The following is a 21,789-nucleotide window of genomic DNA, read 5'->3' on the forward strand; positions in this document are numbered from 1 at the left end:
TCCTGTTGCTATACGCTATCCACACTGGCCTTCTTGCTGTTCCTCAAATATGCCAAGCTCACTCCTGCCTCAGGGTTTTTTGAATACTGCTGTTCCCTCTATCTGCTATGTTCTTCCCCTCCCCCTTCTTCAAATGGTCACTCCTTCCCATCAGAAATGCCTTTCCTGATCACCTCATCCACTACCCTCTGACCTACCCCCTAAAGAATCCCTCTTTTTCTATCTACTTACTCTGCTTTATTGTTTTCATAGCATTGATCACTGTCTGAAATTATATTATGTATTTATTTGTTTACCTGTTTACTGTAAGTCACAAGAGGGTAGGGACTTTGTCTTGTTTACTACTGTTCCTCCAGAACACAGAAGGTGCTCATATTTGTTGTTTGGTGAATGACCGATTTAGGACCTATGGCACGCATTATTTACTAACCTCACCTCTGACTTTATCTTCTTTACCCTGATTTCTTCATCTATTTAAGTTTATCCTGCTGTAGAAGCTGTATTTCTATAAGTCACCTCAAGTCTTTTTTTGGAATGAGGTTGAGTATATATACATATACTGGTATGCATTTTTAAAACGCTGAAAGTAGGTAACCAGCAGAAGGCTGGAGCTTAGGGTAATTTACCTATTGCCTTCAATACTTACATGTCATCAGCAAAGAAACAGCTTGCTTGCTTTTGCACCTTTTCCATCTCATCCTTTCTCCACCGGGAATACTGCTTTAGCATGTGCTTCCGGCCCAGGACCAGCAGCCGCAGATTCTGCTTGGATAGCTGAGAGACCACATCCAAGAGCTAAAAAACACAAAGCCAGCACCCAAGCAGGTCAAGGGAAGACTCTCAGATAAGTGGTGCAATTCTTCCAGCTGCTAACCTCATTGGTGAAGCGCTCTTTTCTGGTAAGAGGTAAGAAAAAAAATTCCTTAATTTCCCACCTTTGTAAGCCTGAGGAAAATGCTTCCTCATTACAAATTAATTTTTAACATCTGACCACTGATTAGGCTACATTGGATCCAATGGGATTTTCTAAGCACAGACTAGATTCGTTGATTTTAAAATGTGGTCCCTAGACATCACTGGGAGAGAGAGGCTCAAAGGGGCTGGGATTTTGCTCTTACACACCCCCAACCCTGTTTCAACCAATACAGCTCAACTTTTGTATATTTATATATTGATGTTTTCATTTGAATAAAGAGTTCTACTTCTTTTTAAAAAAGTCTGTAGCTGGCTGGACTAGATAGTGACTTTGCAACCAGTCTTTCCGTGTCATGACTCCACTGCTGAGACCGCTGCCTTTGACTGAAATCCCCTTTTCCTTCTGAAGATCTGTAAGTTTCCATCCTCTAGCTCACTTTCTAGTCTACCTTTCTTGTGCTTACTTGAACTCCTCAAAAGTCTAGACTTTGATTTTTAGCAAACCAAGTACTGTGGTGACCCTGTCTATATTTAATCTTTCATAAAGAAAAGCCCATAGCTTACTTTCAAGTACAACGTATTAAACTACGCCATAAATGGACATTACTAAATAAAACAAAAACAAATGAAAAAATTATATTACACAATAGTGTATCAGAAATAAAGAAGTTCTTTAAGTTACAAGAATTCCTGGGTCCTCAAAAATTACAAGTTGAAAGTCGGTGAAGAAATCCCTAATTTTCTTGTGTCTTGGTTGGAAATAGGTATTGATTTTAGTCTAGCTTCCCTTTACTCATAATTTTTTCCCCTGTAGATTTTCAGGATATTATTTCAAATTCTTTAATCAGTAATATTTCATTCAGTCAGTCACTTACAAAATATTGCTTTAGCACCTGTTATGTCCAATACACATGTAGACTCACTGGTAATCTAATAATGAATTAGAAATGACTGATTTTTAAAAATGATTGTTTAATGCTCTAGATTTATATTTGATTTTTTTGCCATCCTATTCCATTACAATTCTTATTATTTTAGTAAGGAGGGGTTGGTTTTATTATTTCTAATTATTAGTTCTGAAATTAAGACATTAAATGGACATAACTTGCCCACTAAATGGGAGCTAATATTCAAAACCAAACTCGTTGCCATTGAGTCAATTTTGACTCATAGCGACCCTATAGGACAGAGTAGAACTGCCCCATAGGATTTCCAAGGAGCGCCTGGTGGATTCGAACTGCCAACCTTTTGGTCAGCAGCAGAACTCTTAACCACTACACCACCAGGGTTTCCAGGGTAGAAATACCAAGACCAGCATGAGAACTTCAAGCCCAAAGCCTTTACAACTAGTAAAATATAGTTCTTTTCTTCAAAGCTAGGAATAGTGACTTCTGTATTCATTCAACAGTTGTTTCCCAGATCTTTCTATGTGTAAGGCATGTGATAGATATCACAGCTAACAAAACTTAAAAAGACTTGGTCCCTGCCTTTAGTGAAGGAGTATCTGATAATTTTCCTAGCCACCTATCAAGTCTAGGAAAATATACATGCTGGCTCTACATATACTGGATGGCTAATAAACATTTTCTGATTTGCTGAAGAATATGCCCAACTTCCATTTTTATCCATCACAAAAGTAGTTCATTATTGAAAACTTGAAAAATATAGACTAGAATATGAAAGAAACCACCCATAGCTCACCACCCAAAGATTGTTAATATGTATTTTTCAGTCTTTTTTATTCTATGCATTTTATATCATTTTATAAGCTATTATTTTAAAAGTTAGGTTAGTAATCAAAGGAAAACACCTACACTAAGAAAGTCTAATTTCATGGATTCAGACACCTCAGAAGACACTGAGAACACATCTCCTTCAGCATGTATTTACAACATTAATTCTTTAAAGCTATGCTGAGATTTCAGATTATTTTCAGTGAGCCCAGATACAATCTCAGATACAAAATGGTAACTAACTCATTAACTGAAATGATAATTACATTTTTTAATTTCCATAAGAATTCCCAGAAAGTTATTGTAAAAATACAAAATAAACAACTGAAACAAAAAACAATTTTTTGATATTGATTGCTTAAGTTTCTATGCAACTGGGAAGACATGGCTTAAAAGGAAATACAATTGGTTCTTCACAGCTATTGCCTTGTTCAGGACATGGCCTTGAGGTTACTAAAACTAAGATAAAAAAGGGTGCCCAAGAAAGAGCAGGAAAACCTTAGCTTGAACTACTCTGGGACGCCATCTTGTGGCTGAGAGGTTTCTACTAGTAGCAGCTCTCTGAAAAAAAAAAAAAAAAAGAAAAGAAAACAAAGGAGAATAAACAAAAGATACGAGAAAGAAAGAAGAGTGTACAGAAATAAAGGCACTCACATAAAATCCTGTGACAACCCAGCTATGAGCCCACTTCCTCTGGGCTAAATTTCAAGGCTGGATCCAATGGGTTTCAAAGTTTCAAGATACCCAGAATTGTAAAGAAACAGAAAATTCACCTTAATTCTACGTTAGATAAAAAATAAAACTGAAGAGGGACTTCCACTTCTAGAAAAATGGAATAGATGTACTCTCCCCTATTCCTCCCACTAAGCACAACTAAAAACCCTGGAAATTATACATAAAACAAACATAAAAAGACTTTGAAAGGTAGAGACAATAAGGCAGACTGGACCTTGGGACACAAGGAATGACATGGCAGTGCATTCCCTGGGTTTCCTTTTTTCCTCATATATCTCATACTAGAGCTGAAGAAGCCAGCAATCTAGAAATGCCATTGAGTGTGGATGAAAAAAGTCCCAACCAACAAAGCCTGCTCTCTCTAGCCAAAGGACCAGGAAAAAGACAGTCTAGCAAGACAGAAAGCATCTAGACAATAACTGCTCTATCCTAGCCAAATACCACAGAAAAAACTATGGCTCCACCTCCACTGATGCCAGCAAAAGCTAAGTGGGGAGCCTAGACTTCCACCCTCATGAGGCTGTAACAAGGTGCCTCAACACACCTGCCAAGGTGGTGGCACAGAAGGCCAAGTAGGGAACCATGCCTTTCAACACTGTTAGCTGAGAATGAACATGCCATCTGCCTACCATGGCGTCAGTGGGGAGTCTTGACTTCCTTTGCCACTGGCAGTAGCAAGGTGATCCACCCCCTCTCCCTGCTAGGGTAGTGTCAGAGGAAACCTAGTGGAGAGTCAGCACTTTTACTATTACCTAGTATTAACAAGGCCACCCCAGTGCAGTGTCAGCAGGGAATACACGAAGAGCCAGAACTCCCACCTTTGCCCAGAAGTAATAAGGATATTCCTCTAAGTTGTCAATGTAGGTCAAGTGGGAAATCTGGTCTTCTACCTCAACCTGGCAGTAATGAGGCAGTGCCTCCTCCTTCCCCTGCCACAGCATTATCAGAAAAAGCAAGTTAAAACAGATGGTTTAAATAAGATCCAGAGTCTCAAACCATAGTATGAAAATGTCCAAATTTCAATTGAAAATCACTGATTATAACAAGAACCAAGAACCAGGAGATGACAGAGATGTTAGAATTATCTGATAAATATTTGAAGTATCCATGATAAAATGTTTCAATGAGCAATTATGAACATGCTTAAAACGAATGAAAAAATAGAAAGGCTCAGGAAAGAAACAGAAAGTCTCAACAAAAAAATGGAAGATATAAAGAAGAACCAAGTGGAAATTTTAGAACTAAAACCATAATAACTAAACTAAAAGTGGATGGGCTCAACAGCAGAATGGAAAAGACAGAGGAAGGAATTAGTGAACTGGAAAACAGAACAATAAAAATTACCAATCTGAACAACAGGGAGAAAACAGACTGGAAAAAAAAATGAACAGAGCCTCAGTAACTTGTTGTACTATAACAAAAAAAAAAAAAAAGAAAAGAAAAGAAAAGAAAAAGATCTAATATTCATGCCATTAGAGTCCTGGAAGCAGAAGAGAAAAAACGGTGAGGCTGAAAATATCCTTGAAGAAATAATGGCTGGAAGCATCCCAACTTTGACAAGACTCAAAAAGCTGAGTGAACCACATATAAGATAAACCCAAAAGAAATCCACGCAAGGAAACATCATAATTAAACTTCTGAAAGCTAAAAACAAAAAAAAAATTTTTTGATCTAGAGTAAGGCAAAGAGTCCATAAAAGGAAACACTGATAAACTGGACTTTATCAAAATTAAAAATGTCTGCTCTGTGAAAGACCCCGTTAAGATGATAAAAAGACAAGCTTACAGACTGGGAGAAAATATTTGCAAATCAAATATTCAACATAGGATTAGTATCTAGAATAGATAAAGAACTCTTAACACTCAATAAAAAAGCAAACAATCTAATTAGAACATGAGCAAAAGACCCTTCACCAAAGATACACAGATGGCAAATAAGTACATGAAAAGAGGTCTAACATCATTAGTTATTAGGGAAATGAAAATTATAACCCAATTAGATTATCATGACACACCAAACAGAATGGCTAAAATAAAAAACAGTGACAATACCAAATGCTGGTGAGGGAGCAGAGAAACTGGATCACTCATATATTGCTGGTGGGAATTTGAAACAACATTTATATAACATTCTTGAAATGACAAAATTATGGAAATGGAGAGCAAATTAGTGGTTGTCAGGGTTACGGAGGGGTGAAGGCTGGAGGGAAGTGGGTGTGGCTGTAAAAGGGCAACATGAAGGATTCTTGTGGTGATGGAAATGTTCTGTGTCTTAACTATATCAATGTCAATCGTGATACTGTTATGTAAGATGTTACCACTGGGGGAAACTGGGTGAAGGATACACAGGATCTCCCTGTATTATTTCTTACAGCTGCACATCAATCTACAATTATCTCAAAATAACAACAATCAAAAAGAGAAAAAAAAATCCCCCCAAAACAAAACAAATATACAAACAAAAAAACCCAAAAACAACTGGACCTTCTAAGGAAAGACAAAGGGGTTGTGTGACAAATATCCAATGCATACAGAATGGTCCATACCCCATAAAGGCAATCCTCTCCTGCAGACTATAAATAGGGAACAGGTTTAGATGCGACAGACCAGAAAGAGTTTCCTTGAGTTCAGGGCAGTCCTGAATAGAGAAACCTAGATCCACCTTGGCCTGTTCTCAACCTAGAGAACTCAAAGACAGTAGGGACAGTTCTGGGCTTGCCTGAGGGGTCTGAATCTAGGCCACACAGTAGTGCAAAATAAACAGAACAGCTCATTCTACAGCATACCTAAAATTCCAAATTGATTCCAGAAGTAACAAGGTCTCCTCAGTGCCCAGTACCGCAGTGTTAAACTGGGATAAGATATCACTTCCCAGCAGCCCCTTCACCCCACCACAAGACTTAACTGGTCCTCGCCAATCCGCACATCCCCCTAGTAGTAAGGGGGAGCCTTACCTGGCCCAGCCTGTTAGAATGGGGAGATGGACCCAGATCACACCAGCAGGCAGTTTTCTCATGCCAGACTCATCGCCTTGGTACTCTTTGCTTTTTTCTCTCTCTTGATTTGGGATTTTTGTTTTCTATACTTCCTACTATTTCACTTTTCTTTTTCACAAAATCATTTCTCCTTTAAATATTTTTCCTTTCGCCACTATATTTGCTTTATTCTGATTATTGTCTGGACTAAATTTTAATTTTCTTTCTACCACTGCTCCTCAAGATTTCTAAAAGATAATTCTCCAAAAACTGGAAGAATGAGAATAAATTTCAGGTCAATATTTGGTACAACCATTTTCTGATCTGGCTTCCATCCTAATTTGATTTATCTCCTGCAGGAACAGGTAAGAGATTTTTTTTTTTTTTTTACTTAGAAGTGATACACTTACTTTTGGTATAAAAGTGCTGAAAAGTAGTTCTGAGCTAAGGGTAAAAATATGGTTGGCAGGCTACGTGTGTTAGAAATACCTGTGCATAGGGATGCTCTGGAAGTAGGAAAGCTGGCTGGAAGGTGGGAGAAGCCCATGAGAGCAAGAGCTTTTCTGAGTAATTCCAAACAGTAAGTGTAACTTCCTATTTTTGACCTCCACGTCTGTGATCTCTGGCACTTCCTGGGTTGTATGAACTGTAGATCTTCAAAAACTCTAAAACCTTTGGAATTGAGGTCTATAGAAATTATAAATTCTATTCTAGTTTTGGTCAAGATAACTATAATCAATGCACCTCATGTATAAGAAAATTCATTATGGAACGTCTTTAGGAAAGAACTTAAGTTTTACTACAGAAATTATAAAATATACACAAAAGTAGGCAGAATCGCATTATGAACTGCCATGTACCCATAACCCAGTTATAATAATTATCAGCTATGGTCAATCTTTCATCTATATTCCCATACACTTCCCCTTCCCACAGTATTTTGAAACACATCCCAGACATCATATCATCTCAACTGTAAATATGTCAGTATGTATTTCTAAAATACAGGGACTCTTCAAAAAAAATAAGCACAATATCACTACCATATCTAAAAAAATTAACAATAATTCCTTAATATCAAATATTCAACCAGTGTTCATATTCCCCTAAGTCTTATACATTTTTTTTTTAATCAGGATCTAAAAAAGCTCCATATATTGCAAATGCTTGATATATCTCTTAAGACTTTCAATCTAGAAGTTCTTTCTACATTTTGTTTTTTCCCTTGCAGTTAAAGTAATGTGGTTGTCTTACAGTTTCCTACATTCTCAATTTTGCTGATTGCATCCCTACGGTATCACGTAATATGTTCTCTAGCCCTCTATGCTTCCTGCAAATTAGCAGTTGAATCTTGAGATTTGTTCAGATTTAAGCTTGGTTTTTTTTTTTGGTGTGTATGTATATGTGTATGTATGTGTGCATGTATGTGTATATGTGTGTATATGTATATGTTTACATATTTTAAATACGGTCCTGATAAAGTAAAAAGGCCAGTTCATTCATCAAATATTTACTGAAAACCTTCTATGTCAGTCACTAGACAGGGGTATTGGGGATACAGATATAAAGACACAGTTATCCCTAACCTCAAGGAGTTTGCAGTCAAATGAATATAATACCTTGTAATAAATGCTAAGAGGGAGCACAAAGGATGGACACTGAATGTACCATGCACTGCCAGAAGAATGAACAAATTTGTCTTAGAAGAAGTACAGCCAGAACGCTCCTTAGAGCTAGGATGGTGGAACTTCGTCTTATGTACTTTGACCATGTCATCAGGAGGGACCAGTCCTTGGAGAAGGACATCATGCTTGGTAAAACACAGGGTCAGCGAAAAAGAGGAAGACCCTCGACGAGATGGACTGACACAGTGGCTGCAACAATGGGCTCAAGCATAGCAACAACAGTGAGGATGGTGCAGGACCGGACAGTGTTTCGTTCTGTTGCGTATAGGGCTGCTATGAGTCGGAACTGACTTGATGGCATCTAACAACAACAACAACAGTGTGTCTGTGTGTGACTGAGTGTGGAGTATGTAGAAATATGAAGTCATTCTCCTTGATATCTTCTATTTTCTGTGTGCAACAGGAGGTGAGTCACTGGCAGAGTGATGGTGGAGGGAGTGGAGTAGCAAGCTTGAGTGCAGTGGTGCAGATCAGACATAGCTGGTGTGGGAACTGGGAGCTGACTGCAGACACATAGAGAGAGCTGGACTGAGTAAAGCCCAGGGGTGGCTAGAGGCCAGGAATGCAGAGGCAGCAGCAGTGGGCACCGTGGAGAAATTTATAGTGTGCAGCATCCTGGCTGTAGAATGAGGGAAGGCAACTGGAGAGATGGCCAGTGTGGATGATGACTGGTTTGTGCTACTTTAACATTTGGTCAAAAGGCACTTTCAGGTAGGACCATCATCCAAACATCAGTCATCTATTTAGTATCACTCTCCCTATTTACTATTATTAAGGATATCATTCCAAATTTATATCTGTGGTTTTGGCCTGAGCCAGGAATCCAAATTCCTATTTTGTTTTTTTGCTCAGATTTCCTTATTTGAAAAATGTAGATGAGGTAACCATCCACCCCTGCAAATACACACACACATAATCCTTAACAGTATTATGAAAATTTACCTATCAAGTCATCATCAATACAAATGTAAAATGTTACTATTTACATACAATTTCTATATGAAAAGATTTTGATAATTTTCTACTATTTTTCATAGCAGTTTATGCAGGAAGTCAATATTGTTTTCTCATTTAAAGAATAAGGAGACTGAAGGGAGAAGAAATTTGGGACATATTCAAGGTACTCCTGTGTGGTAATTTAGAAAGAAAGAATCTCAAAACCAGTGCTTTCAGGGCCTGTCCTTTCTGGCAATGTTGACCCCTTTTAATGATTTTAGGAAACAACCAAGAGTCTATTTGACAAGGTGGTCCTGGGAAGCCACGTATTTGTGCTGAAGTACATTTCCTTCCTCAACCTACCTCTCCACCTTCTGTTCAACCTCTCTCCCTTAATGAATCAAGGTGAATGACTGTCAGGATAAGGGTCCCCAATTCTATTCAGGTAGTTAAGAGTCCAGTACTCCTTGGATAAGGAGCTCTGGTGGTGCAGGGTTAAGCGATCAGCTGCTAATAGAAAATTTGGCAGTTCAAACCCACCAGACACTCTGCGGGAGAAAGATGTGGCCGACTGCTTCTGCTTCTGTAAAGATTACAGCCTTGGAAACCCTATGGGGCAGCTCTACTCTGTCCTATAGAGTCACTATGAGTCGGAATTGACTTGATGGCAAGGGGTTTGGTTTTCTTTGACTCCTTGGATAATGCTTGTAGTTTCATTTCTGGCCGATTCTGATGCTATTTTTCTATATGTGAAATGAATGAGTGGGAATTGCTCTTCAGGAACCATGCAAAGTTCACAGATTCCTCCACTTAGCAGTTGGATAGTTTTCTTCTTTGTAAAGGACCTGACGTAAATGTGGAGCTTGATTAAAGTAGAAATTGTTCTCCCTGAAAATGGTCAGCAGCTGTTATAGGTGCAAATTGGGGCCAGGTGGGGTGTTTGAGGAGCAAGGCATTATGCATTTTAATGGGTACAAGCTTTCATAGGCCTCATTTCTCTCAGACAAAATCATGTGAATACTCATGGCAAGGAGGAACTAAAGTGATTTAGTCTTTGACCCACCTCCTCTTTGCAAATACACGTAGCTATAGTTCAGCACCTGAGCCTTGAAAGGAAAGCAAATTAGTTTGAAATAGAATGTTGATACTAATGAGAATGTTCTTAGTTATTTATAAGTGGAGATATTTGAAATTCCATAAAAGCAGAAGAGAAGTTCTTAAAACAACCATGAATAGCCTACACACTGTTCCAACATAAAATAATACCCATTACTAATACCGGTCACACGTTGTTTGGGAGACTAAAGCCAGGGAAATATACCTCCATTTGTTATGTTATTGCTTCACTAAAGACATCATAGTAACTTGGGGCTTGAACTGGATGGTCCTGGGTGGGGGTTTTCCTATTTCAGTCTGGCTGAATTTCAGGATATGATGAAGTTAAGTCAAAAGCACACAAGAGAAAGCAAGAAAAACAAAGATTCTATGGATCTTCTTTCATATGCAGTAGTTAATTTTGATAATTATTTCCACAAACTAAAACCACTTTAGGGTCAAACACATTGATTGAGGGACTCAACTGAGACTGTCCTAGGACTCAGAAGACTACCAATGTTTATAATTGATGCATTGTGTTTGCCACAGTTTACACAGAAAAAAACAAGCAAAGTCAGAACTTACACTGGAACAATGGAGTTTTCTACTTGTTTTATGATGTTACCCCCTGCATGTTAGCAAATATCTACTTTCATTCCCTTTTTTGTCTGTGTTCCTCTCATTTTTCCCTTGAGCTAAGTTTTGGGAAGAGAATACCTGTCCTAGAGATAGCCCTCAACTGACTGCTAGATGCAACATTTTTCTCTGTACCTCTGAGAATGCCACAAGAGAGTCCGGGAAGCCCACCAAAGTCGTGGCTTGAGGCTTCTTCTGGTCTCAAACATTCTCATTATGCTTTCGTTTGCCTGCTGCTCACTGGTGCTGCCTCAGCCTCAGTTCTAACTTTGATAGCTGTTGCTACTGGGGTGGGGGATGGGGTTGTGGGAGGGAGGGAGAAAGGAGCTATTTATTTTAAGAAAGATTAATAATATCTCCTTGCTGGAACTGTTCAAGAGTTATATGCCATGTAAGAGACAGATTAGCACTTAATGAAAATGGGAGAACTGGAAGAATATGAGAAAGAATATGTTTTGGAGTAGAAGCAGAAACTGGGGCAAGGATGGAGAAGGAAGCTTCCGCTCAGGTGGTATAAAAGGACTGTTAGCTTTGGAAGTCTGGTGGTGTAGTTCCAGAGAGTAGAGGCTGAGACCAAGCCACAGTCCTGTTTCCATCTCTGGGACCATGTGCTTTGTGCACAGTAGGTTTAAAACTATTTGATGACTGACTCTATAAAGCTCTTTGAATTTCTTGGAAGAAAGCATTTATGGTACACACATACACTTGCCATCAAGTGGATTCCAACTCATAGCGACCCTATAGGACAGAGTAGAACTGCCCCATAGGATTTCCAAGGAATGGCTGGTGGATTCGAACTGCTGATCTTTTGGTTAGCAGCTGAGCTCTTAACCAGTGTGCCACCAGGGCTCCAGTACACAAAATACTATTACTTTATTATGATGTCATATATGATCCCAGTGGCTTACACTAGACTCACCTTATCCTATATCCTACTTTTATCAGTCTTTGGTATTTTAGGAAGATTTCAGTGATCTCATCTTGTCCTTGTTCAATGAAACAATTCTCCTAAGGAAGAGAAATGGTCTTCCTGCTTTGGGAACATCCTGTCAAGTGTGGGATCTGTTTCCTGTGCACCACTGTCTTCTCTAATGCCATTAACACCCACACAGTTATCCAGCCTTTTTAGAAAATGATGACATTGCTGGTCTGGATGGATTTCCCCAGCTAGCTGAGAGTCAGAGCTATCCAGAAGACAGAAGATTTGGCTCCTGACTCGTAGTGTGACTTTTCTCCAAACATTTATATGCTTTCTTTGGTCTTTTTAGTTTCTCAGTAAGATATCTGTGTTTCCTTTATCGTGTAAGGAAGGAAAAGATAGGTATTTCAAAGACTGGAAACTAATTTCAGGAAGAGTAAACTATTGTGATGCATTTTAATTTCTAATTTCAAAAAGTTGATTAAATATTTTCCACAGGGTTCTAGATCTAGTCCCTGTATAAGGAATAATCTTCTCACCCTGCAAAATTACATAAACACTTGCAGGCTCACAGGATGCCACTTAATGATAGAAGAGAAAGAGTATGACGAGAAGGGCTATGGAGGCTTAGAAATGGCTACACTAGTTCACACAGGTTTTGTCTTGGAACAAGCCACACACAATTGCATACTGTGGCTACTGATTTTGTTTGCTGGGATAATCCTCTCAGTTCAAAATATATAAAAGACCTGGGTATATAAAAAGATACCCTGGACATCTACAGTAAATGTTCTAAGCCATCTACACAGCTCTGCATTGGAAGGGCTTATACAGTAAATGTAACTGGACACACAAAGAGACTTTATCCATTTATATCTATTATTGAATAGTACAGTAATAGTAATTAAGAGCACAAGCTCTGGCATTAGGCTGCTTAGGTTCAAATTCTGGTACAAGAGGTATGACTTCAGGCAAGTCACTTTTCCTCTCTTGTCCTCTGGTTTATCATTGCTAAAATGGAGATAATAATTGGGTTATTATGAGGTTAATTTAGGTAATGCATGTGGATAAAATGCACAGTGTCTGACACACTGAAAACTGCTCAATAAATGTTAGCTATTATTAGACATTACAGCCTGGATTAGTGAATTCAGAAACTCCCATCTCCACCCTATTCTTCCCAACCCCTCCCACTCCCCCACCCCCCCAAAAAAGAGAAGAAAAAAGATTCTTTTGGCATTATCACAGTCTTGGGTGATTGTATTAATCCCTCTGTCAGCATTTGTTAAGAGTAGAACATATGCATTGAGTTAAGAAGGCAGATTGAACACATACACCTAATTTTAATTCCACTTGAAATTCCACTAAAACTGTAATACAGAGAGACTTTCTAAAACGACAAACCCACAAGGATCTGGGGAACAAGACGGAAGACAACAACAACAAAATTTTGGAAGCTAAAAAGCAGGCTGACAAGTGGTAACTGACCTAGTAGATCCAATGAAGTCACATCTGAAGAGGGGCAAGCCAAGAACCAACCCAATTTCTCCTAAGACTCTGGAACTGCAATCAAAGGAGTGAGGCTGAACGGTGGTGCGTGGCTTAACTAAGGAGAAACTAGGTGAAAACTGTTTAAGAAGAATTCTTTTCCTAGATTTGCACCCTCCTCCCAAATCCAAATTGCTTCTGCTAGGGCCAGGATGGGAAGTGTGGGGAGGGTAAATTTTAGGGGGCCTCTAGACTGGCCAAGCACAACTAACAGCCTGAGTACCATACCGAAAACAGATTATGTGAATGTGTGCATACTGAATGCAGAATGCAGAGAACCTCAGGCCTCTTCTCTTACTTGGCTCCCAGAAAACGGGCAGCAAGGTTTTTAACCTCTAGTCAGGAGACAAGAAACTCTTCTTTGGGAAATCTGACCAGCGGAAGAGAAAAAAACCCTAAAGATTCTGATTGTTGGGAATTTCCCAACAAATGGCCCATTGAGGTCAACCCTACAGTGAAGTCAACAGTCAACAAGCCCTACCCACATACTCAGAGCTTCCAATCGGCTTTTTAGATCATGTTTAATCATGAGCTGACAATCAAGAATTACCAGACAGCTGTGGAGAGTCTGTGACATGCAAGAGTCTAAAACAAATGGAGGGGAAAACAACTTTGAAAAAACAAAGACTATAAAGGAAGAAGGAAAGAAAAATCTCTCATTAAAATCCTCTGAGATAATACAATGCATTTACAAAACAAATTGCTTGAATAAAAAAATGAGTAGAAAGGTAGGAAGACAACATTGAGAAAGTTTCCCAGGAATGGAGCAAAGAAATAAAGAAAAGGAAAACAGGTAGAAAAAAAATAAGAAATCTAGAGGGCTAGTCTGGGAGATCTGATATCTGAATAACACGGGGTTCAGAGAGAGAACAGGGAAAATACAGTGGAAAGAGTCAATGGTATGACTAAAAATATTTCCCAAAACTGAACAATCTGAGTTTCTCGAATAGTCCATTGCATGCCCCAACTCAATGGCTGAAAATAGACTCATAGCAAGTCACATCATTGTAAAATTTTAGAACACTAGAGACAAAGATTCCAAAAGCCTCCAGGAAGACAAAAAGCAGATAATATACAAAAGATCAGGAATCACAATGTCTTCAGACTTCAAGAGGCACTGTCTTCAAAATTCTGAAAAAGAATATTATTTCTAACCTAGATATCTATTTCCAGCCACACTATCATGTATAGGAGTAATAAAAAAGATATTTTCAGACATGGAAGCTCTAAAAAAATTTATCTCCCATGCACCTTTTCTTGTGAAGTTCCTGGAGAAGGTGTACCACTAAAACAAGAGACTAATCCAAGAAAGAGGAAGATAGGAAATAGGAGATCTAATACAGGAAAGAGGCAATGGAGATCCCCAAGAGGCCAATGAAGGGAGATCCCAGGATGACAGCTGTGTATCAAGTACAGAGTGCAATCAGTCTAGATTGGAAAGTGACTCAAGAGATAGCCACACTGGGGACTACCATCACCAAGATCCCCACTTTTTAACCTGAGCACAGAACATCAGAGTGAGCCTACACTTGGCTTGTCTTAACCACAGGCTGGAGTTCCTGTACTCCCCTCTATATCCTGCTGCCTGGATCAGTGAAGACTTGCATTTTACTGAAAATGCAAGAGATTTTTGCTTTGACCTACTCCTGAAAGCTGGAGGAAAGCCAAGGTGAGCTTAGAGGCAGAAAATACAGAGCAGCCCACTCTGGCCATATTTCTGTCGGCCATCATGTACCTGGTACAAACTACAGCTCTGCTAGACGCCCTGACTGTGGTAAACCCTTTCCTAAGTCTCGCCCATGACCTTGAACACTGACTTCCCTGGAATGGGCTCTTGAAATCTCTCAGAGAAGCCACAGCCAGATCATGAACCAAAGACTCTGTTCAGCTTATCTTCTCCAGGAAGCTTTTATCTAATAGTGACAATATTGCCCTTTCCTCACACAGCTAGGGTTGAGCTTGCTAACTAAACAATAAAGAAAAGCAAGGAAGTTATTTACACAGAAGTCAGAATGATGTTACCTGGATGGTGGGAGGCGGCTAAGGCTAAAAGGGGAATGTAATTGGGGCACAGAGCAAAGGGTGCTTCTTAAACTGACTGGTGAATACAGGCGTGTTTTATTATTACTCTTTAAAGTATACATTTACTTTAAACAGTCTTTTCATACATGACACATTTTATACACACACCCCCCACAGGCTTTATATTAACGTTGACTCATAGGAAGTCACCAATATTCTACCATTTTTGACCTATAAAAAAAACCCCAGCAACTTCATATGTTTAAACCTAATAGTTCAGGCTCAGCAATGTACCTTATGCCCTTGGGGTAAGTTAAGAGCCTAAGTTTCCCCATATGCAAAATGGGGAATAATAAAAAAAGAGAGAGGGTTTCTGTCTTAAATGTAATGAACTCTCATAATGCGCTAGGCATATGTGCACAACACAGCGTGCCTGTCCTCTAAAAAGTTAAAATGTTGAGACTCTAACGGGGAAATTCCTTCCTGCTTCCCAGAGAAAAGATCTGGCAAATTTTATGTTCATACAATTATAGTTTATTATAACATAACAAATGAGGACTTATAAGCAGTTTTTAGAAATCCCCAAACCCTTACACTTCCCTCACTTCTGCTTTGGAGAAGATACAGAAACGAAATGACAGGAAGCAATAATGGAGATGTGATTTGAGGGACTGGTGTGAGAGAAGGAATTAGAGAAGATAGTATAAAATGAGATAATTCTCTAATCAAGCCAGAGACATGGGATGGCCTGAGTTGGTTCTGGGCCGAAGAGTTCTGTTGAGCCTCTTTCTCGGGGATAGAGATGAAAAAGTCACATAAACCAAGAAGAATCTTCTACGTTTCCCCCATTAGCTATGAGTTATTGGGCAGTTATGATATGCCCAAAGTACTTTAAATGTTTGTATATACACATTACTATTTAATTCTCTGTTTCTACTCCCACTTTGCATATGAGGAACCTGAGGCTTACTGAGGTTAAAGAACTAGCTCAAAGTTCTCAGGCCAGTAAAGAGCAGAACCAAGTTTCAAACCTAGGTACCCATGCTCTTAATCAGTAATCTTTTTATAATACATAACGCTCAATTTCAACTCCTTTCATTTCCAAATATTCCCTTCTTAATCCTGTCCCTTATCCTACAGCTGTGACTATGATTCTTCCAGCAGCATCTACTGCTTCATCCTTCTTAAGTGAATTTTGGGAAATCTTTAGGTACTTCTGTTTGAAAGCCCAACACTATATTTGTCAAACTGGGATATATACAAGCATTATTTGGCAATATGTTGGGGGTTCCTGAAGTCATAGGATAAGCAAGGCACATCCTCCTGGAGTGATCATTTTACTTCAAGTGTTATTTTTTGGGGGGAAACCTCCTTGTTTTTAATGTGAAAACAAACGCAGACATAATTATGTCTTAGAATGCAATATTTGCACCAACTTAAAACAAAGCAAATAAGAATCCAAAGACATTCTTTACTTGCCTCAGGTTACTTTAGGTGATACCCTCCAACCCTTAGGGATAGGTCTTCTTTCTCCTCTGCTCTTAGGGGCACTTTGCAAATAGTATGAGGAGTGATCACTGGATTATAAAATAACTTGGCCAAGCATGGTACTCTACCCAGCCCAGGAACAAAGTCACAATATGGAACATAGCCTTAATAAGGCCATTTAAATGCATTTCCAAAAGACTGTACTTGTAAATATATGAAAGCAGTGTTAAAGAAAATGCAAAATTTAGAACAATATGCTTAATGACGGCTTTTTTTGTGTGCAAAATAATTATGTATGCATTTATGTGCTGAACGCGGCCCTGGTGGCACAGTGGTTAAGAGCTCGGCTGATAACCAAAAGGCTGGTAGTTCGAATCTACCAGCTGCTCCTTGGAAACCCTATGGGGTAGTTCTCTCTGCCCTATAGGGTCGCTATGAGTAGGAACCAACTCCACAGCAATGGGAATGTGCTGAAAACAGTCTTGAAAGATACACACTAAACTGTTAACAGTGGTGTGTTGTGGGGAATAGGAGTAGGGAGAGAACTTCCACTTTCCATCCTCTGACACTATTTGACCTTTCTCCCAATAAACATGTACACTACTGTCATAAAGAAGAACATTTAAAAGTTAAAAAGCCTCAACAACAGCACACACAATAACCCCAAAAGATCAAAGCAAGATAAAAAAGAATTCCCCTGAATTTATTCAATTCAACTCAACAACTATTAATTTTGTGTCCACTATGACAGGTACTACATGAGGTACTGAGATATTTAGATCTTTGTATCAATAAGATTCAGTTCTTTTCTTCAGAAAGTTCACTCCATGGTAGGGAGACAGACATATAAACAAATCACTGTAGTATATATGATTCTAATGCAATACAAATAATACAAAATGTTACTGAATGAATGTGCCTGCTCTGCTCCAGGTACTATTCTAAACACGTGTGGATACAATGGTAAACAAAACATTGCCCCCTGCTCTCAAGAAGCTTAGAGCCCAGTGGGTGTAAATACAAGGTGTTGTAGAATTTGCATCAAGGGAGGGAGAAAAGGTCTATGGAGAGTTTTGAAAGATAAAATGGAACTTCCCAGTCAGATGGGGGAGGTGAAGGGAAGCACACTGTAGATTCAAGGATCAGCAAATGTAAAGGCACAGATGAGTGAAAAACAGCATGGATATTTAGGAGAAATGAGGAATTTTAAGATCAGTAGAGTGGAGAGTGCAAGGTGGAAGAAAGAAGGAGCTGAGAAGAGGTGAGAGTTGAGGCTAACAGGTCAAATAATCAAGACTCTTGCATATTGCACACAAGACCTTGGCTTTTATGTGATGAGAAGCCTCTGAAGGGCTGTAGTAGCAGGAAAGTAACACTTTCAAACGTCCATTTCAGAAAGAGCACTCTCACTGAGGTTAGGAATGCAGGCCAGGCCAATTATTAGACTTCTGCAACAGTGAGAGAGAAAAGGGTCCAAGACAGAGAGGACAAGACAGACTAGCACAGTGTTCTCAAAGAGAAATATAATGCGAGCCACATAGGTAATCATAAAATTTTTAGTAGCTGCGTTAAAAAATAAAAAGAAACGTGAAATAAATATTAACACTATATTTGTTTAACCCAGTAATAAAAATATTATCATTTCAATATGTAATATAAAAATTATTAATGAGATATTTTGTATCCTTTTTTAATACTAAGTCTTTGAAATCTGATGTATATTTTATACTTACATCACATTTAAATTGAATTAGCCACATTTCAAGTGCTCAATAGCCACACTGGCTATGGCTACCATATTGCACGGTGCAGGACTAGAGGGATTAATTTAGCAGGCAAGATCAGTGGGATTTGGTGACTTTGCATAGGTGGAGAATACTGAAGTAGAAATATCTGTGATTGCTCGCTTGGGTAACTAGATGGAAGATGGTACCAGCAAACCAAATAGATGGTACAGAAAGAACAGGTCTGAGGGAGGAGAAAGGAGAGATAAAAAAGTTTGATTTTAGCATGTTGACTTTGAAATGCCTGAGCATTAAGCTATTTGCCCAAGATGACCTAGCTAGCAAGTGACAGAGCTATGATTTTGATACAGATCTTTGATGTCAACCTTTCCTGTTATGGATTGAACTGTGCCCCAAAAATGTGTGTCAACTTGGTTAGGTCATGAATCCTAGTATTTTATGGTTGTCCATCATTTTGCGATCTGATGTAATTATCCTATGTGTTGAAAATCCTAACCTCTATGATGTTAATAAGGCAGGATTAGAGGCAGTTATGTTAATGAGGCAGGACTCAATCTATAGGATTAGGCTGCATCTTGATTCAATCTCTTTTGAGACATAAAAGAGAGAAGTTAGCAGAGAGTAGAGGGACCTCCTACCACCAAGAAAGAAGAGCCAGGAGTGCAGCGCATCCTTTGGACCCACAGTCCCTATGCTGAGAAACTCCTAGACCCAGGGGAAGACTGATGACAAAGACCTTCCCCTAGAACCAAGAGAGAAAGAAAGCCTTCCCCTGGAGCTGGCGCCCTTAATTCGGACTTCTAGCCTCCTAAACTGTAAGTGAATAAATTTCTGTTTGTTAAAGCCATCTACTTGTGGTATTTCTATTATAGCAGCACTAGATAACTAAGACACTTCCCAGAGATTAAATCCCCTAAAGTAGGGATTAAAAAAAAAAACAGAAGGATGAGGCACAGGAAGTCAAACCAAAAACCAAACCCCCTGCCGTGGAGTCGATTCTGACTTTCACTCAATAGGAAATACCTTCGCACTGATGTGTGTCAAAAAACAAAACCCTAAAACAATGAGGTATGTGAGGCTGCACATTCTGTCTCCAAAGTAACAACTTCTTCATTAATCACACTGCCATAATTTTCATTATTTTTAAGAAGAAAATAAGAGATTTTTGGAAATGTTCTTAAATTTTAAAAAATCTAATATATAAAAAATACTTTCCAAGGCAGTTTATTTTGCAAATACATAGCTAACCTAGAAGAAGTGGGATTTTAAGAGTTCATCAAAATCATCTCCATACCATAGGTGAAGATATTAATTTCTAAGAACAATCTAATAGCCAGAAAATTACTAAGACCCTCTGATACAGTGTAGAATTAAAAAGTGAGGGGTTTCAGTCTAATTCTATAACCAAGGATGTTTACTTGAAATAAATTTTGGTTTCTCCTCCAACACCTGTACATCTAACACAGCAGAGGAAAAGAGGAAAAGTGATACCTCTAAAAGTAGGTGGGTGGCAACACAGCTATCCCTGAAATTATTTGCTATCGCAAAAAAAGTTTGTTGCCTTGGAAATGGCTATGATTTTACACACACACACACACAAAGGTAGCTATGGATGGGCATAAACAAGTAAAGAAAATAATGTTTTCAAGAAATGATTTTCCAAAACAGAAATAGGTAATCTGAGAAAACCCACCTCAGTACATTTTAAAACAAAAAGAATAGTTTAAAAGTTGACCACTACCCAGGAAGCAATAGCCACAATATTTTTAAAGGATGCTAAAATAAGAATGTGTGTGTGCAGAATGCAAGGAAGCCAGAACTGCTTGAGTAGCAACTTTGGTGGTAGTGAGGTAGTGAAATGATTTATGAACTATCAACTCTACACCAGGCAGTACAACATTCCTATTAAGCCCTCTGTTTCAAAAATGTTTCTATTTTTTTCTACAGAAGTCAGAAAACAAGACCTTCGATTTTTTTTAGTTGGACAAGGAGGGACGGTTCATGTTGAGTGGGGAACTTGTCTCAATGTGACTTATCATTGAGTTGGTGTGACAATGACATGGCTTCATTCACATAGTGCTCATAGGCAATGTATGAAATGAAATAATGTGTCACGTGTCTGTTACCTGTTAAAGGGCACAAGAATCTTGTTTGTAAGTTGTAGGCCAGGCATCTGCTTCTAGAATATATTGCACTTGGGAGTTATCACAAGAAAATAATTTTACAAACTATACAGTCTGTTCTTGTTCTTCATTCACTCATTGCCTGACCTTTTATTTTATAATATGCTGCCAAGCTGGTATTCAAATGCTGAGAAGAAAAGGGGCTCCAAGTTGATCAGATGCTTTGAAAAAATGATCAAAGTCATTTAGTTTCTGGGCCAGTTTCCTTATATGTAAAATGAGAAAAATATAAATACCACATAGGGATACGTGACGATCAAATTAGACAATATATGTGAAAGGGCTTTGTAAGCTGTAAAACACTACCCATTATTATGGTTAAGCTATGAAAGCACAAACAATGTGGTACATTTATACATAGCCTCGATATACCTTAAAAGATTCAGATTTTTAAGAGAATTAATAGGTTTTCATGAAAATCGAGTTGACATATTTCTTCAAATGTCCTTTACTTTAATCCCTTGACTTTAAACACATTCATTTCCTCTTTTTTAGTTCCACTCTCATCATTTTAGATCAAGATGCCATTAGGCCATGTGGGTACATATGTGTGCACAGACAGATGTATGTATAGGCATATGTACATACAGGTAGATGTATACATGCATGTATATTTAAATATAAATAAACCACATAGGGGACACAGTTACGGATACTTCTTAGACATAACCAAACACCTCGTGAAATTGGTTTTCTGGGTTTGAAGGCTTAGGACCATAGTTTCAATGGACAACTCAGTTAACTAGCATAATATAGTTAGTTCATAAAGTGTTCTACATCCCAATATGGTAAGTAAAAACTGGGGTCTTAAACGCTTGCGAGTGGCCATCTAAGATACAACTATTGGTCTCTACTTGTGTGGAACAAAAGAGAAATAAGGAAATCAAAGACTCAGAGAAGAAAGCAGTCTACAGAACTAACAGTCTACACGAACCACAGCCTCATCTCTCCTGAGACCAGAAGAACTAGATGGTGCCCAGCTACCATTACTGCCCATTCTGTTCAGGGCCATAATAGATGGATCCTGATAGACTGGGAGAAAAATGTGGAACAGAATTCAAGTTCTTGAAAGTCCAGACTTATTGGACCAGTTGAGACTAGAGGACTCCCCAAGACTATCGCCCTGAGATACTCTTTAAACAGAAATTATCCCGAGTCACCTTTTAGCTCATAAA

The 21,789-nt window shown here is 38.6% G+C and overlaps 1 protein-coding gene across 3 annotated transcripts in view; it reads right to left on the reverse strand.

Moving 5' to 3' along the window:
* PRORP (protein only RNase P catalytic subunit) overlaps window positions 1-21,789 on the reverse strand; it is a 145,295-nt gene that overhangs the window by 5,762 nt on the left and 117,744 nt on the right. For all 3 annotated transcript variants that reach the window (XM_023731467.1, XM_023731468.1, XM_004376512.2), the window contains one exon: window positions 647-795. In XM_023731467.1, coding sequence (XP_023587235.1) covers window positions 647-795 — 149 coding nt within the window. The remainder of the gene's footprint in view (window positions 1-646; window positions 796-21,789) is intronic.

The sequence above is a fragment of the Trichechus manatus genome, unplaced genomic scaffold (genome assembly GCF_000243295.1).
Source record: "Trichechus manatus latirostris isolate Lorelei unplaced genomic scaffold, TriManLat1.0 scaffold00043, whole genome shotgun sequence".
Classification (NCBI taxonomy): Eukaryota; Metazoa; Chordata; class Mammalia; order Sirenia; family Trichechidae; genus Trichechus; species Trichechus manatus.